Source organism: Emydura macquarii, unplaced genomic scaffold, assembly GCF_026122565.2.
Source record: "Emydura macquarii macquarii isolate MOO-44397 ecotype Brisbane River unplaced genomic scaffold, CSIRO-AGI_Emac_v2 contig_3517, whole genome shotgun sequence".
NCBI lineage: Eukaryota > Metazoa > Chordata > Testudines > Chelidae > Emydura > Emydura macquarii.
This window is the reverse complement of record NW_027133654.1, coordinates 3037996-3057442: the sequence shown is the minus strand read 5'-3', so window position 1 is coordinate 3057442 and position 19447 is coordinate 3037996. Positions and strand designations below refer to the sequence as shown.

General features: G+C 39.0%; 1 protein-coding gene across 16 annotated transcripts in view; it reads left to right on the top strand.

Annotated features, from left to right (window-relative positions):
• RYR2 (ryanodine receptor 2) overlaps positions 1-19447 on the top strand; it is a 646139-nt gene that overhangs the window by 285053 nt on the left and 341639 nt on the right. For all 16 annotated transcript variants that reach the window (XM_067535799.1, XM_067535792.1, XM_067535786.1 and 13 more), the window contains 5 exons: positions 963-1127; positions 3490-3611; positions 7095-7278; positions 9017-9152; positions 18503-18598. In XM_067535799.1, the coding sequence (XP_067391900.1) occupies positions 963-1127; positions 3490-3611; positions 7095-7278; positions 9017-9152; positions 18503-18598 (703 nt within the window). The remainder of the gene's footprint in view (positions 1-962; positions 1128-3489; positions 3612-7094; positions 7279-9016; positions 9153-18502; positions 18599-19447) is intronic.

Here is a 19447-nt window from a genome sequence, read left to right as displayed (position 1 = left end):
AGAAGACCATTTCTGCAATCACTATCAGATGCATGAACAAATCAACTATTACAATATATCAAATAATTGAATGGAGGGCGATGAAAATTTAAAGCACCTAAGGAATTCAAACAGAACAAGATTAACATCTCCATCAAAAGCAATTTAATAAAGTGAATCAATGAATATATTATCTCAGGATGCCTAATATTACAAAACTTAACATTTAGAATTCTTCATGAACAATATTCAAGTGCTTCAAAATGCATTTGTAATTTTTACAGGATGTAGAAATCTGATCATATTTGTGAACAAGAACTTTCTGATAATACTCATGACTACTCCATTTACTTAAGCAATGCATTCCAAATCCCTTTCTGAACTGGAGATATTTTTTTTCCTTTTTTAATTCAAGACAAACATCTCTTGACAGTCTTCACTATCAAGCTGTCTCCCCGACCATTGTTATTGTTATGCTAGAACATTCTTCTAGTCACTCCCAAAATAATGTTATGACAGAGTGAAACCTGTACCGAATTCCTGCTGCCTGAAGCTTGAATAAGGTGAGCAGAATTTGTACCTCTGACGAATGGTATTCAGAGAACATAGGCTAGTTAAACTGAAATCTGATTAACCCATTTAAGGTCTGATTCTCTGATTTTGTTTACACCAGTTTTATTCTAGTGTAATCACTGGGGTTAAACTAACTGGAAAATCAGACCAGAGAATATAAAATATGTTCTTCAATAATGCTCAGCTGGATTTTGTATAGACAAGATCTCTCTCTCTTCCCTCAAGTATTTGGTTAACAAGCTAATGGTTTTTACTGTTTCCCCTTTTATTAATAATTTTGGCAATGAGGGAATACAACAACGTCCACAGTATTCTTTCAGTTCTTCAGTCAAAGAAAATAACATCCAGCAACAAACATTGAGTGCTGTGTTTATTGATTAATTGTGCTTGCACTTCTTTTTTCACTTTAGGAAAAATTGGATGTAGGGATGAGAAAAGAGGTTGATGGAATGGGAGCACCTGAAATAAAGTACGGTGACTCAGTATGCTACATACAACATGCAGACACAGGCCTGTGGCTCACGTACCAGTCTGTGGATGCAAAGTCTGTAAGAATGGGATCTGTGCAACGCAAGGTAAGACACTGAATAAGAATACATTTCATTCAATCACAACTTTGTGACATGGGAAAAATGTCAAGATAATCAAAGGCTGATATTATTTCTACATCTCAAATATTTTAAGCCTTTCTTTGTATCAAATCTTAGGGCTGTCTTCGCTGAAAATAAAATAAAGTGTGGTCTTAACTCAGGTTAAAAGAGCAGTAGAGACAGAGCAACTTGGCTCCCCTCTAGGCTTTTAATTCAAACTGTTAACCAGTGTTGAAAGCTGAGTTGCTGTGTCTTCACTATTATTTTAACCTGAATAAGCTAAATAGGGTTAGCTAACCTGAGTTAAGATGACATCATTTCTTGCAGTGAAGATCTATCCTAACGTGTTTGTAGTCACATTTGAAAATCAAGATGGCAGCATGCATACATTCCTTAAATTAAAAACCAAACATTTCTACACCAACAGTTAGTCTGCAGCTAAAAATGTCCTTGAATTTGATAGTGCTCAAAGGAAAACTGTTTGCGCCATTGCAAGAAAGAACCATATAACTGTTTTGAGAATACTATCAGTACCATGTACAACCCTGTTTTTCCGAGTGCTATATTTATGGTTGAAAAATTACTTAAATTCAATGTCTCTGCTTTCAGACATGGACAACGTTTTGAAAATATTACCTTTGTGCAGAAATTTTTAATCCTTATTATCAGTCTAGAAGTGTATTTTTTCCCTAAAGTGTGATAATTCTATTTGATTGTGGTTATCTTAGGATTGAAAAAGAAGGAAAAAGTGCTTTTCACTACTTGAGACATGTTTCAGATGCTACATTTGTGCTTTTTTTTTTTTCTTTTCAAATTTCTAACATGTCATGACATAAATTCTCATTGAAGAAAATATCTGAGATGTCTTTGAAGAAATTGATTAGATATGATAGAGTTGTTATTGGAAATACAATACTACAGGTTCACAGTACACTATTTTCTGTAAGTGTTTTATATCATGGGGGTAAAAGCTGTGGATATGCCTGGAGTGCTGAACCTGGAAATGCATTGGTAACCAGTGACGATAGGCCTCTTAGCTTTTGCCAAGAGTTTCATCTGAATGTTAACTACACTTCACATGGTGAAATTCAGTCTTTCTCCCCGATCTCCCCAGCCAGTAACAAGGATACCTGCATAAATAAATGTTGGCAGGATCAGGCTCTTAGATTGGTAAATCCCTGTGACAAGGACATAGTCAACATATTTGTGTAGTATTGAGTATGCTTGTGGAAAGGTCCTTTAAATAAATAATAAACTCTATATTCACTTTGAATGTTGGTCTGAAATAGTAATTTATGTGAATGAATTCACCAGATAAATGCAGCTGCAGTTTGCCTTTCTGTTTCTTTTTAATTATAAATATTTAACAAAGGTGACAACAACAACAGTGTAACATTCACACACACACAGAAAATTTGAAGTTAAAATTTGCACAGCAACTAGAGCCTGATCCAAAATGTGTTGAACTTGGTAAAAAAGACTATTACTGACATCAGTGGGCAATGGACCAAGCCTAAAGCAGCCACGTAATGGGAAATCATAACTTTGATTTCTTTTATTCTTGTGCATGTAAACTCTTAAGCACAACAGGGCATTGAAATTGTTTTTTCATATATCAACATAAACATAACTCTTAAGAAAGGTGTTTGCTTTATTTATGTTGTTAGTACGTCCATTTTTTTAACATAAAAAAGGGGATCCCAAAACATTTACAGTAGAAAATAGGTCATGTTTAAGAATGTGTTCACTAGCATGCTTTAAAACACTAGTGTGTATGGGCCTTAATATCTTTAAAAATATAATAGCTTCTCATGGTCACATCTAGGCTGCTCCCTAGTGATCCAGGATGTACCAAGAAAGGGGGCCAGGAAAAAGGGTTGGCAGTTAGGGTCAGGGAAGAGTCCATTTCTGAACGTGGCTGAATTCTAGAAGGTGGAGAGGGGGAAAGAGCTGATGTTCAGCACAGTTCTTATTTTTTCAGAACTAGCCTTCCCATTCCTAATTTATGCCCATATATTTACTTTGCTATGGAGGCAAAGCCATATAAATTCCAGATACAACCTACATGTGGAAAACACTGACTTCTGAAGGCTTTGTAAATAAGCCTTTCAGAAGTGGTAACACTAAAATTGTCAGGGAACTGGACATGTTTTAATAATACCAGGGTATAACTGAGTGCCAGGCAGTAAAATACAGGATAATCTGATTTTAATGAAATTTGGTTTCTCTGTGTGTATTTTTGTATTTACTCCAATCCTTCCCTCTCTACCCATATGTCACAAACAAGGAACATGGAAATTTCTTATGTTTCTCTTGGCAATGGCTGGTCTTTGTCTTTGTATTGTAGGCTATAATGCACCATGAAGGCCACATGGATGATGGTTTGACATTGTCCAGATCCCAGCATGAAGAGTCCCATACAGCACGAGTCATCCGTAGTACAGTCTTCCTTTTCAACAGGTTTATAAGGTGTGTTTTAATGTGGTCCCTTTTCTTCCCCCATGTCACACCCCAGATGATCATTGACTTCACACTGAGCAATTTAGTCTTGCAAAAAATAGGCCAATATTTGTAATAATTTCACCTGCCATAATTTCTATGAGGCTATCAAGTAGACCATGAGGCTATCAAGTAGACCACGAGGTGCTTTTTTTTCTAACCATAGTTAAAATGTAAGTACTACTAATAATATATAAACAAGCAAATTGATGTTTTTGCCAGGAAAAATGAAATAGTGTGGTTGCATAAAATAGCAGTTGTACAGTACAATAACTGTTGTAGATGGGCACTGATAATTGTGAGCATCCTTCCTTTTAAGGCTTTTTATGATTTTTTTTTTATTCGTACAGATTGTGGGTAATAAAATATGGCGTGTGACTGCATTTTGGCTCAGATGTTTTAATATTATTCTTGTTGCCTTATGACCAAACTAAGTGATTAAATTTTAATTGGCACTAGAGAGTAAAGTCATGTTCTGCGGGAGGAAAAAAAATCTCATTTTTAGTTTTTATAAGCCTGCTGTTAGCTAAACCATGGGCTTCAAAATTATTTTGTGAAGATATGAAAGAAAAAACACCTGTTTGTTTTCATATATATTTTGGTAGCACAAAACGTAATTTTTATTTCTCCACTAAAATCTCATCTTTTACTTTTTCAACTACACCACTGGTTCAAGGTCATGCTATGGGTAGCTAGCCAAGTATCCAGACTGCTTTATGCTTGTTAAAAAATAAAGCCAGGAAAAGCAAAACAGTATTGTCTTCAGACCTTGGGATGGGGGGCATGAATGTACACCCCTTCATGCTGTATTTGTAGCTGCTAGTTTACTTAGCAGGCTGTGCCAGAATCACACTTGAGCCATGTCCACGTTTTCATTACAACATATAATCTGCCTTCTCTATCCTCATTATCTATGGCTTCCTTACATAGTTATGTAAGGCTAGGCAGTATATAACCCTTCCCATTCACATTATTCAATTAGAGATGTCATTTTTCAAATTTAAAAAAATGTTTAAATTAATTCCATTCCTTTTGTTCTTCTGGTCTTGCTTGCTTGCTGCATCTTTTTACCTTGCAAACTTAGGCTCACTTGCAGTAATGATCTTAAGTGCCTGGTTAAATTTACCCATGTGAATAGCTCTAGAAGAAGTCAAAGGGACCTGCTCATGTAAAAATTAACTATGACTTTGAGTGGTTAACCTTTGCTAGATCAGGACATCAGTGCTTAGTCTTTGCTGTATTGTGTAATTTCAAACCTGGACAAATATGGAGTTACAAACAAAACCTTTACATTTTTGGAAATGTACAAGGGTTTCTACAAAAACATTTAGAACAGTTTGGAAAATACTTTTCTCAGAGACTATATCCCTCTCCCTTCTCCACCTTAAAATAATCCAAGAGTTGGAATTCTAGAGGCATTAGAACAGTCATTATTTCTGCCATCTCCACTTATTTATATCTTTTAAAAGTTTTTATTTTTTATTTATTTTTGTAATCTCAATATTTTGCTGTAAATATTTTCTTCTGAAAAACCTGAATCCTCCTCCTTCCTATCATGTCATTAGATCATTATTTTGCCAAGTTTTCTCCTTTTGAGTGTGTTCCCCTTGTTTGCTTTTTTTGTCATTTATGCTTTTATTATTTGTTTCTTTAATACCTTGAAGTGTATAAAAAGTTTTGTTTTATGGATTAATATTTTGGCCTGCTGAGAATGAGACAATTGTAGACAACTCAGCATAGTAAGATTTCCCACACTGAATCATCTCTTAAATGGCCCTGGTAAGACCCTAATTTCTGAACCTTTTTGTTGGCCCAATAGCTCACAAAAGACCATTCTCACCTTGTTTCATATTGTAGCTGGAAATAGCAAAATAATGAGTGAGAGTCTCATGCTGCTCCCTTCCCAAAGCCAAAAGAGAGTTGAGACATTGGATTGAAGTGTCTCTGGCCTGGATCCATGTTCAGTCATAATATACAGATTTGCTAATTTATTGAAAAAGCAAATCTTCATTTACTCAGGATGTGACAGGCAGAAGTGCCTGCTAGAAGAGTTGCCTATTGTGATATTCAAAATAAAAATTATAGAGTAAAGCCATAGATGGTTTCTTTTTTGTGAAGGTTATCTTAGAAGCTCCTAAGAATACCATACAGGATAAAGTGGGAGAGAAAGTATTGTGGTAACAACAATTTTAAAAATCTGGATAACGCTGAATTTCAGTAGAAATTATGTAGAAGTACAAGTGCATCCATATTACTATTCTTAACAAACCAGTTTTAGCATGATCTTATTACAATAAGCACAAATTGAATTAGTGATCGTTATATCATATTTCAAAGCCTTATTAAGGATTGTCTTTGAAGCAGCATCTTTCTTAGATTTCTTTTGGAAATTCTGAGAATTCACCATTTTAGTGTATGATGACATACTTTGTTGTACAGTACAGTAAATTGACTGTGTGCTATTTATTAACATTTTCTCCAGTAAGGACTTTCATTGTTTAAATAAAAATTTGGAGATTTTGTTTTTGTAGCTTGGTTCTTGCTAGCTCACTCAGGTAAGTTAAAACATAAATTACTGTATCGTGTGAAAATATTGTAGTGTATTGATTTTTTTTTTTTTTAAATAAGAGGTTGCAAAAAGGATAAAGATATATGTTAGTTACTTCTGCCTTAGTGTTTCATTGGACACATTGTAAAATAAATCATATATTGTAGATTGCAGTTCAACAAGGTGCTTAAACTTGTGCCCATCTTTGACACTGTGAGCCGTCCCATTGACATCAATGGCACTACTCTCATGCTGAAAGTTGGGTACATTTTGAAGAATTTTGCTGACTCCAGGCCTTGGACCTGAGTAGTTGGTGACCTTAATAGAAAGATTATTGCATAGGACCCAGTCCTGCTCCCACTGAAGTCAATTGCAAAGCTCACTTTAAACAAAGGAGGGTCGGGGCCTTAATAAGAGTTAGTTATGTTTCTGTACTGTACATTTTGAAACATTAAGTGCTTTACTGTAACTGAGTTCCTTCATTTTTCATCAGTAACTGTTCCTCCTACACCTACAGTGATTTCTTCAGAATGTTTTCCAGTTTTAGTTCTTCATTTAGAGTGTAAGTGACTTGACAATAGAGAAACACTCTGATAAACAGCTTTAACAGTTACTTTTCCTTTGTTTTGTCTCTGATATTTCCTTCATCACTCCAAATATGGAGTTGAAACACCAACTAATATCTATTCTGGTTATTTAAAAAAGCTGAATGGAACGGACATGAGTCTCTTTTACTAACTCTTTTCCTATGCATTTGACTTACCTTTGGTGAGGAGGAAACATTGAGAGGATGGTGACTTAAAGCAGAGAACTCAGGTCGGCTTTTAAAACAATGAAGAGAAAAAAGACAATGACAAATCGATTCATTTTTTAAAACTAAGAGAAATTTTTTTAACTCACTTTAGGGGCCTTGATGCTCTCAGCAAGAAAGTGAAGTCTTCCACAGTTGACTTTCCCATTGAGTTGGTCAGTCTGAGCCTTCAGGACTTGATCGGCTACTTCCACCCACCAGATGAACATTTAGAACATGAAGACAAGCAGAACAGGCTAAGAGCACTGAAGAATCGACAGAATCTCTTCCAGGAAGAGGTAGATACTTTTTTTCTTTACATTATTACTGTATTTCTAGCATTATGTGTATGCCAGTAGAGTTTTTAACTAACAATGATGTTATAGGTAGCTGGGTGGCTTGTGGGAAACCCAAGTTTAGGAGCAACCATAGGGCTCAACATGGTAGAGGAGACACTTTCAGTTTTGAAAATAGCTTTTGGGAGGACATTTTGATATTAAACGATCTCCACTGTATTCATACAAATAGCATCATTTTGAAAATCTAATTTCTTTGAGTTTTTTGGCTGATGCATGTAACTGGAAATCTGTAATGCTCCGAGCCTAGTTTTAGTAAATTTCTGGTGCAGCACATGAAATATTAGAGTCTAATCTGATGAATAATTTCAGTAATTTAAAGAAATATATATTTTTTTGAGATGGCTACACATCTGATCTTAGACTTGCTCATGTGGTATATCCATTAGTTTTTTTAGGGTCTTCTCCTGCCTGTGATCTCTACTCATTTGGGTTTTTTGGAGAGGAAATTAAAGATTTTATTTCTTTTCCCTGTTTTTAAAAAATACCATATTCTGAACATCAGAATGAATGAGTTGACATTCACAACCCTGAATTACAATAGAACCTCAACAATACAAACGCCTTGGGAATGGACGTTGTTCATAACTCTGAAATGTTTGTAACTCTGAACAAAATGTGGACTCAGGAGTGAAGCCGGGGGCAAAGCTTGGGCAGCATCAGTGTGCACGCGGTATAAGCTGTGGCCCTTTAAAAGTGAAAAGCTCTTCCAGAGCGCAGCTTGTTGGCTGCAGCTTGTGTTCCTGCTCCAGCAGCTGCTGCTCCAGGCCACAGCATCAGCAGCTCAGGCTGCAGCAGTTTCTTTCTCCAGGCTCAGACTGAGATTTCAAACTTTATCCCCCTCCCTGCTAAAGGGGGCAGGGGTTTGGAGACAGCACCTGCAACTTACAGGAAAGGGGTGCAGACCTCAGCGCTGCTCCAGCTCTGTCTGCTCAGGCTGTCTTGGGCTGGCAGTGGGGGCTCACCAGCCCAAGACAGCCTGTGATCCTAAGGGTCTTTGGCATGAGTGGGTGGACACAGGTACCCCAGATGTGCCTACTTTTAAGATGCAATACAGGCACAGTACAGCATTTGCTTTTTTGGGGGGTCTCTGCTGCTGCTGATTGCTTACTTCCGGTTCCACATGATGTGCAGTTGAACAGTCAGTCCACAACTCTGATGTTCATATTTTTGAGGGTCTACTGTATGCCCTTGTGTTCTCCCCTCAAAGATAATTAGTAATTACTGTCATAATAGACTATTTAGTTCCCTCTCTTTATATAGAATTATGCCCTGAGGCAGTAAGGTACTTAAGCACATGCCTGAGTTTAAGCATGTGATTTATCCCACTTACTTTACTGGCGCCACTAGTATCAGATTCCTATCTAAATACCTTGCAGAATTGGGGCTTAATTATTAATTGGTGTTGAAACTCAGGTATTTGTTTTATTTGGAAAGACTCATATAGCAAATATGCTAGTAGCAAAGCACTGTAAAACATTCTTTAGCATTTTCTTTTATAGCTTTCCCCCAGAGATAGCTACATTGACTTCATCTGCTGCATATCTACTTGTGTTTTACATATATTTTTCTTTTTTGTCATGTACTCTTTTTTTCCCTTTTGTCTTCTTTTAATCTACATTGATATCTTCGCACCGAAGGAATACTTTCTTCTCTGAAAACCTGAACTTTTTCTTTCTAGGGTATGATCAACCTTGTCCTTGAATGCATTGATCGCTTGCACGTATACAGCAGTGCAGCCCATTTTGCTGATGTAGCTGGGAAGGAAGCAGGAGAGACTTGGAAATCTATTCTAAATTCTTTGTATGAATTACTAGGTAAGACATAGTGTGATTGTCTGGGATTTGTTGACAGCAGAATAACATATTCAGTTGAAATGAAAAATCTGAAACCAAAGACTATTGAAATTATGTAGGGACTGCATTGGAGGAGACCATCTGTTTCACTGTGTGGCAGAATAACTAGGAAAAATGAAGCAAGTATGCCTTCATTAAAGTAAATGGATACCATGACAAATCCATGATTTTTGCATTTCGGTGTCTTGCATGTGGTTGAAATTTTTTTTATATTGTTGTATTGTCTAGAGGTCTCAGTCAACATTGTTAGGTGCTGCATAAACACATAGAAAGCTACAGTTCTGTGCTGGGGACTTTATAATCTATTATCTTGATATTGCAGTCAGATTTGCATAAACAAGAGGGTCGATCTACACAGATCACATATGAGTATCAGGGCCTGAAACTAGAATATATGTAACCACTGGATCATTCTTCTGTCTGAGTCTGTAATGGACTAATACCATGGCAGTGTGGAGGGTGCTGTTTTTATGGATGATATAAAACTAAGATCTTGACTACTTGTGCTTATTAAAGTTCCAATGCCGTTCTTCGTAAGGGCCTGGTTGTTAACCTGGCTGTCCTGTCCAAACTTGCACTTGTGTAGTAGACTTTTGTTTCCTGATAATTTTCCACAACAATTTCAATTGGGCACAGTATTCTTTACTTCCTGCCTGTAACAGATATGTTGTGTTACTATTTCACTGTTCATCCCAGGTTGCCCTTCAGTTTTGAGCAAAATGACTATATAAAAAATAAATCCTTTATTTCTAAAACAATATAATAAGCTCCAAAACCATCATCATAAACTTAATTTATTTTGCTACATTTTACTGCCTCACCCATACTCTGTCAGAACTAATTCAACATTCCTTCTCTCCGAGCAACTTCCAAATGGCTGCCAATACATTTTCTTTAAATAAAACAGACATAACCTGCTGCAAGACTGTTTCCTCCTTTTCCTTATAATGCGGATCATGTAAAAGCAGAGATTTTGCTACATGAAATCCTGGACTGGTGCCATTTGAAGGTAAGCTATCTCCCAAAGTAACAGGGGTATGTCCATAATGGCTTACAATTTGAAATGGAAAAGCCTGAGGTATTACCTTGGCTGATCCTTGTTCCTCTGTCATCAAGTTTTCTCAGTGACATTTGACATAAAATAAATTCATCCTTTTAAAATCGGAATAGTAAAACAACTCTCGACCTTAAGTGAGTCCCCACCGTAGTGTGTCTCAGGCTCAAGAAACCCATCTCTCTCTTCCCTTCGATGTCAGTTTCAGATTGCAGTACTGAAAAGCCAGAGAGCCTGGGAAACATTCCAAGAGCCTGAGTCTTCTCGCAAAAGTCTGAGGTTAGGCATGTATAACTGGGTCCCCCTGAATAGCTGTCAGTTTAGACCGTCCAGTAGTGTAAGGCATTTGGATGTATCCCTTCTGATTCTGAAGAGTTCAGACAGTAAAAAGTGCATCACTCGTCAATAATGGGCTATTCCAAACTCATATCATTAAAGCTACATCTCTTGCTTGCACATATGTGCGCGAGCACTCGTTAAAACAACATTATTTAGATTGCAAAGTAAAGCACTCAAAAGTTAGGAAAGACCAGAAATAAGGTTGCCTGTGGAACCTTAATTTGGTCCCTTTGTATGTATGCATTATGATACAGTCTTTACATGGTCAGGTACTATTTTTAATTGACTTTGCAGTCTTAATAATCTTTTAATGTAGTTATTTGAGTTATAAAAACCTAGGACATTAAACTGAAAAAATAAATTCCATCATGTGCCATCAGTGGGGTGGAGCCCGCACAGACCTCAGCCATTTGAGCTAATAGAATAGTTGACAACAATAGTGGGTTGTCAAGTTATATGTGGACCAGCACTAGAGGGGGATGTTGCACACACACAGGGGGTTTCAGATTTGGTCTTGGGTTTCATTCAGGCCCTGGAGGGGAGTGTTCTCTAGTGGGCACAGACCCTTCTGCCCATCCCCCCCACAAACCATGACCCATTCTTCCCCATCCCTTCCAACCTGCCTAAGTCGTATCTCTTCACCCCCTTCCCCCGTCTCCTCATTACAGTCCCATTTTCCTTACCTAGCCAATCCCAATCTCTTCTCCTTAGGCTCCTCATCCTACTCCCAGTCTCTTTGCCAAGTCAGTCCTTGTCTTTCTCTCCAGAGTCCCAGTCTTTCTTCCCAGTTATTACCAGTTCCAATTTCCTTGTCCTCTCTTATTTTCCCCCTCCCAAGCTTTTCATCCCATCTCAGTCTCTCATCCCACACATTATCTCCCCTCCACCACCCATGATTGGTTTCCATGTGTTATAATTGCATAGCAAAATGCATGCACAGGTTTTTGTTTTGACATCTTTATCATTGTATAACAGTCATGACATATGTAATTACAATATCTTGTGGTAGATAATTCTTAAGCACATTGGCCTGATCTAGGTAGATTTGTTCACTGTTCTGTACTGAACAATGAAAGTGCTGTTCAGTAATTTTGTTGGTGGTAGATAATGTTAACTTTTTCTTGTTTCCACAAACTGTAGTTTTCCATTGTGTGCATCTAAATCAAAGTGGTTGATATTGTCATCATTCATGGCTTCTGAGATGTTGTTTGTGGCATATATTTCATCCTTAAGAGAAAAAAAAAATGTACAAACCTCTACCTGAGATTGGATGAATCATAAGTCATAAAAATGACTGCAGTTTATCTCTGACAGAGGAGCTACAGAATGTGTGCACATCCTTTATCAGAAATATATTCAGTCATTGTGAGCATTTCTGTCATGTTACTAGGGCATCACAAAGTAGGATGGGCACTCCTATGGTGAATGAGACTCTGGTGGTCTTGATTTGCTACACACTAACATACTGGTTTACAATCTTTCCTCATCTGATTTGTTGCAAATTAGTGACAAGATGCTAATTTTCACAGCTTCATATGGGATTATGAACCAAGGAAAAGTGAGTCAAAATGGAATCCAGAATTTTCCCAGAATTGCACTTTTGCTAGGCTGTAGGATGGTTAGTTTTGCTTTGTTAATTGTTATTTTTGTTGTTTTGTGATGATAGTGGTTTGTTTTTAGTATCCATAATGTACACTATATAGACATATTAGAAGGCATGCTACCCATTCCCAGAAGCTCACAATCATAAAGTGTCAAAATATGCATATAGACAGAGTAGTGGGATGGGTTACAAGGGAAAGAGCTGAGGTAGCAGAGGTCTATGTTTTGTTGATAGAAAGTTTGATAACACAGCATCTTAAACTGGGTGAATGAGGCATATGGGAAGTTTTGGAGGTGGAGATTAGGTGGGAAACTTCAGGGGTAGAGGGGGAAAAAGGAGTAGTGAAATCAGGAGGGTGATCACAATAGTTCTGATCCATCTTTTGGAAGAAAGCTGGTGGGATATTGTGTGGAGAAGGAAGAGCTATCTACAAGGCTTAAGGGGAAGGAGCTGTAGGTTGTGAGTAGGAAGCCAAGTTTGTGGGTATATGAATCAGTGGGGTGGAGAAATAATGCTGTTTGAACAAAAAAATGGCAGAATTTGAAAGGAGAGAGTACAAAGTTGTACCAGAGGGAAGTCTGCATAGTGTCTTGATTCAGAGGCATTTGGCAGCAAGGAAAAGAGGAACTGGATGTCGGGAATTAATGGAAATCATTTTGCGGTGTGAGAGAGAGAGGAGCAAATGCATCTTGTGGGATAGGGAGAATACTGAATCAATGGTGGAGAGGAGGAGGCTGGGAGAGGCAGAGCAGTCATGGACATGGATGGACTGGCAGTCATAGAAGAGCCAGGTGAGGGCAGCGGACCAAGGACATACATGAAAAAGAAAAGGAGAAAGTGGATGACGTTTAGAGAAAAGGAATTCTGTTATTGAGGGATAAGAGAGAGAGCGCTGCTTAATGAAGACAAGGTGAAGTGAATGGCCATTTTGGTGAAAGGGGGAGTTGATCCAGGACTAGAGGCTGAATGAGGAGAACAAAGTGTGGCGGACAGGAATCTATCAGGTTGGACAGAAAATCAACATAAGGTCACTAAGAATGTAGGTGAGTGGTAGATTGCGATGAAAGAGAGCATCAAAACGGATATATGGTGGCAATATCAGAGAAACTAGATCTAGCACTAGTAGATGCATTGAGTGACTACTACATATATTTGCATTTCAGTCTTTCCTTGTATTATTTGTAACTGAGTAACTGAGTCAACAGTGTGCCCTTGTTGCCAAGAAGGCTAATGGAATATTGGCCTGCATTAGTAGGAGCATTGCCAGCAGATCATGGGAAGTGATTATTCCCCTCTGTTCAGCACTGGTGAGGTCACATTTGGAGTATTGTGTCCAGTTTTGGGCTCACCACTACAGGAATGATGTGGACAAATTGGAGAGAGTCCAGTAGAGGGCAACAAAAATCATTAGAGGGCTGGAGCACATGACTTATGAGGAGAGGTTGAGGGAACTGGGCTTGTTTAGTCTGCAGAAGAGAAGAGTGAAGGGAGATTTGATAATGGCCTTCAACTACCTTAAGGGGAATTCCAGAGAAGATGGAGCTAGGCTGTTCTCAGTGGTAGTAGATGACAGAACTAGGAGTAAGGGTCTCAAGTTGCAGTGGGGGAGGTCTAGGTTGGATATTAAGAAAAAAAAATTTACTAGGAGGGTTGTGAAGCACTGCAATGGGTTACCAAGGGAGGTGATGGAATCTCCATCCTTAGAGGGTTTTAAGGCCTGGCTTGACAAAGCCCTGGCTGGGATGATTTACTTGGGGTTGGTCCTGCTTTGAGGAGGGGGTCGGACTAGATGACCTCCTGAGTCCCTTCCAGCCTTAATTTTCTATGATTCTTATGAATGCTTATCAAGTAGTTCTTTGGAATAATTGATCCCAAAGGGTATTTATGTCCTGAATTTATGCTGTTACTCTTAGGAGAATGAACTTATATGGTACTTTGAACTTATATGTAAAATGATTGTGATTGTACAATTATTGCTTGTATCTGTTCTGAAATGCAGAGGCAGAACACATGATTTGGGATAAAGGGAAGGTTAAAATGACACAGCAAGCTCTAGAGAATGCAGACCTAGAAGACTGATCTTTATTTTATGTTTTTATTTCTTTAACCTTATCTGTTCATTGCCTGATGATACTGCTCAGACTGATCCTATTAGTTTCTTATCCTTGTTATATGCCTTGAAAGGCAACCTTGAAAATATAAGTTCTAAAATGTGGTTTGCCACTTTCACCACCACCATAAAAGATGGACAGATTAAGAGAAAATGAAGATTTCCGAGACTGCTAATGGTAGAATTCCAAATGGCAATTTTTATTATTTTTTTGCTTGCTTTTGTTGGAACTCTTTATAGTTGCTATATGCTGTCTGCTGGAAGACACTTGACCTGTGTATGTGCTGAATGTAGGATTGTTTGACACCATGATAGCATAATTTTTATTATAAAATGGAAAAAAGATGAAAAAATAAAATGACAAAAAATAATATGCATCCAGTGTATAATATTACATTAAAATATCTCAAATAACTCTAAGAAGGGTGCAAAGACAAGTATTCAGAAGCTAGGAGATGCCAGAATGAAGGTTTGGTCCACCTGTAATAAAATTAAATATGAAATTAAATTAAATGAAATCTAATAATACAATATGCATTGTGTAATGATAGGAATTCATTGTAATAGTCAATACAAAAAGTCTACATTAAAAGTTGCAAAAGGAAGCGCTGAGAAGCTATGAAATGCCAAAATTAAGGTTTCCCATGGAACCTTAATTCATCTTGCTTGCGTTTGCATTATAATACCTTATCACATGATCCACAGGAATTCTGTCTCATTCAGCACCATGCGCTGAGAAAAGTAGCAGTTCAATACTTTCATCTTCACATGGAGTACAGCCTCATGCTTCATTTAAAACATTGTATGGTATAAGGACTTTTACAGACTTTTCTATAGCCACAATTAAGAAAATATTTTAGTGTCTCACTAATACTAAGGTGAGGTAGAAAACTATAATATTGTCTCCATTTTACAGATGTGAGGCAAAATAAGGTACAGGGAGACTAAGGGTTTGCACTGAGTTCAGTTCCCTACCTCAAAGGGTTTGGTGAGAGGATAAAAATGTGATGGTGAGGCACTCAGATACTATGGTATGGGGGTCATGTAAGGACCTGAGAGAGAATTTTTCAAAAAAGGTTTCTGTCCAGAATGGTGGTTGTCATTTTCTTCCTCCTCCAGTCATATAAAACCAGAAATAGGTTTATACTGAGAAATCTGTTTCATTTTCAGTCACAAGAAGCATTTTTAATTCAATGAGTCAGAAACTCTGACATATGAAATGTGTAGTCAAAATTCTTGATAGCCTTTTAAATATACTAGCTCAAAACATGGTCTTATAATTCATTGTTACAAAGAACGACCCTTAAAAAAAATAGAAACGAACTCATTTAAGTATTTTATGTGGAATGTGAGCTTTCATAATTTAGATGAATTTTGTATCTCAAATGTGTGATTTGAAATGCATCTTTCTTCATCTTTGTTTTCAGTACTGGCTCATGAAATGCACTTTCCCTTCTGCCATAACAGGGTGTGGACGTGCCCCTGAAACCAGGGAGCAGCGTCCGGGGTTTCCCCTCTCTGGGTCCTCCTCAGAGAGGGACCACCCCTCCCGGCTACCTCCCACCGGGAGCAGTCTTGTGCCCTTTTCAGGGCAAGCAGTCTACGGCCAGACCCTCAGGCAGGGCTGGCAAGGCAAGTAGTCTTAAGGCCAGGCCCTCAGGCAGGGCTGGCAGGTGAGCAAGCCGCTCTCTGGAACGGCACGGTGGGGAAGGCTTCCTCACGGAGGATAGGAAAGGGGGGAGGGGGACGCAGGCCCGCCCGTCTCCACTGCGTCCCAGCCCAGGGCCCTGGCAGTGGCAACGGCGTTTGCCACCGGGTCGGCAGGGATCCGGCCGCAACACGCTGCCCGGGTTGCCCCTGACTCAGCCACCAACGTGCGGCTATCCCTGGGCTTCTTCCTCCCTGAAACCCCCGGTACCTGCCTCCTCTGGGTCGCTGAGGTGGGGTAGACCGGCTAGGCTCTCATTGTCCATGGGCGGCAGCTCGGGTAGCTCCATGGGCTCATCTTTGGGGGGTAGCTCCTCCAGGTCCTGCGGTCCCCAGGCCTCGGGCAGAGCCGGTAGATCCTCGGGGTCCCAGGCTCAGCACTGCTCTGGCAGGTCTGGTTTTGTCTCCCAAGCCCCGGGTGTCTCTGGGGGGTTCTCTTCTGGCTCGTAGTCCGCTGGGAGCCCCGACGGGCCTTCTTCCGGCTCCCAGGCCGAGGGGGTCTCTGGTGGTCCCTCCAACTCCCAGGCTGTAGGGTACCTGGGGGAGGCCTCGGTCGATCCCCAGGCTGGGTTTAAGGCTGGCCACTCCCTCTCAGCCCGGCTCCCCGGCCCGGCCTTGGCTAGGCGCTCCAGAGGAGACACGTCCTTCCCCTTCGGCTGCCTCCCGCCAACTGAGCTCACCGGTCTGGCTCTTAAAGGCCTAGCTCTGCCCCCCCTGCTTCCGGTCAGGTGGGGCCACTGGGGCCTTTAAAGGCCTAGACCCGCCCCCTTGCTTCCGGTCAGGTGTTTCCCTGGGGCAGGCTTCTGTCAGCCATGGTGGGTCTGGCTCCCTCTCTGGGTCCTCCTCAGAGGGGGACCACCCCTCCCGTCTACACAGGGCCTTAGGGCTTCTTTGTGCTTAGTGATTAGTTGTGTTTATATGACCAGTAGTAAAATTATCTACAGCTTACAGCTGAATGCCTCTAAATAAATATTTAGTGGAACTGTTCTCTGATCACTATTTCCCACTCTGAGAGAGTAGTTCTCCAGGAGCAGAGAGAGATGATTTGCCATAGAGGATTAGGTTTTTGGCCTCTCTTCTCCTGCTTCTCTAAAACCGCTCTGTCAACCTGGTGGTTTGGTCACATAATGGATTAGGATTCATACCCTGGCCTTTCATGTCTGCAGCAGACCCAGGTTCAAATCATACTGAGGCTGCAATTCTAGGGGTCTAGATGAAGTTCCTACTGGAAATGAATTAACATCACAAAACCATAGGACAATATAACATTGCATAACTAATAGCCACAATAATACTTAGCCCCCATACAGTGCTTTCCTCTGTAGCTCACAAAGTGTTTTAAGAAGATATGTAAGCATTTTAGCCCCTTTTACTGATGAGGTTACTGAGTTATAGGATGATTCAGTGATTGTCCAAAGTCATACAGTGAATCAGTAGCAGAACCAGGTATAGACCTGGTCTCCTTAGCCCCTGGACCATACTTCCTCCCAGTGCGATGAGCACTCTGTTGAAGAGAATAGCAGGGGAAGCTTCCGGTTAAGAATGATGCATTGGTAGACCTACATGTGACGCTTGCATAGGAACAGCAGTTTGCACTGTTCCATGTTCCTAGATGGAATTGTTAGTCCATGATGGGTTTTTTTCTGGGGAGAAGAAGGAGAGATTCTTCAAGTCCTGAAATCATCACAATGTACTCCTTCCCCCATTTACTTCTCTCCACCTGTAATTCCATTTCTGTCCAAGGATGAACTTGGCTCAATTTTTTTTTGATGACTTTAAAAGAAGCATTTACAGTGTTATCATCACAAGTAACTTTAATCTACTTTAAAACATGATGTTTTTCAGAATGAAGCTTTGTTACCATAGGAGACCTCTTCTGGTCTCCTTCATTTAGAGATAAATGATGGTAACATAATTCTTCCATTTATAATTTATGTAGAACTTTCTTTTTTTCCCGATCCAATTTTTTTAATGCCACACTTTTGCAGTATTGTGAAGTAAAAAGTACAAATCCCACAAGGACAGAAAGCGTGACAAACATTTCCTGAACATAAAATTATGCGTTTTGTTTTGTCCTCTTTTTTTTCTTTTTCCTTCGTGAATGTTTATTTTGATGGTACCAAGTACATTCCCTCGGTTTGTGTGTTCCACTCCTCCTTTTCAATACCCTCCAGCTTCTCCAACAGTAATGCTATATTGGGATTTGCTCGAAGACACCAATGGACTGACTTTTTGTTACTTCAAAACTGACTACTTTGATATTCAAGGGGGATCTATGGAGATGATTGTTAGTTTTAGATAAATTAAATTTTTTACAGTGATGGGCAATTTGATGACAACAAAATACTACAAATTTTACTTTTTAATATAATGATATACCAAGTTGTTTTGCATCTGGTTGGTTGGATAATGGTTCATCACAGAAATGATGGGGTTTCTGTTAATATGAATTGGACACATTAATTGTGAACCTTTTTTCCCTGTTTTTCTTTTAATAGCGGCACTGATTAGGGGGAATCGTAAAAACTGTGCTCAATTTTCTGGATCTCTTGACTGGTTGATCAGCAGACTGGAGAGATTGGAAGCCTCCTCTGGTATGTTTTTCAGTATTTTATCCCTCTTTTTCCTTCCTCCCAGTTTTTTCTCCTTCAAAAACTTGTGAAGAATTGATAAAATACTCGTTCAGTCATACTGTTTTGAATTGTATTTGTGCTGATGGAAAAGTAGATTGGAGTGGGGAAGGCCAGATTTGACCCATAACATCTTTCACTGATCATCATTGTAGTTCTAGGTATACTTTTGATACTCTGCTTGGATATTTAGTGCTGTATATTGATAAAACTAGATCTGTCCATCTACAGAACTATGGAAAGTTCTGAATTAAGGTTTTTTCCTTTTCCTTTCCTTTCTATTTCTATTATGTTTGAGTAACATTTGAGCTTGGTCTTATCCTTGGTTACCTGGTTATAATACCCCCATTTTCCAATCCAGGCAAACAGGACCTCAGCCCAAAATGTGAACTTTACCAATTTTAGTATTTCTGGTTTGTCTCTTTCACCACTAGAGTCTATAATTCCCTTCACTTCAAAGACTGTTTTTGCTCTAATAAGTCTATCAAACTAATTATAATGATAGAGATCTTAAATATATATAGTATGTGATATTCTGAAGAACCGAGGTGGTATATTAGGGTGTGTGTGTGTGTGTGTGTGTCTGTGTGTGTATGTCTATATATATATATATGTATAGTATACACACACTCAGGTAACTGTATTAGAAAGTGAGAATATGATTGCCAAAGTCAGATGTGTACTCCTGTGAAAAGTGCTATTATTTTAATGGGCGATTAAGATTTTTTTTACGTTTCATCCAAAAGATTGTCTTTTTGTCAACAATTTCCCTCAGCATAATATGTATATATTGGTTTAGTAATGATATGAGGA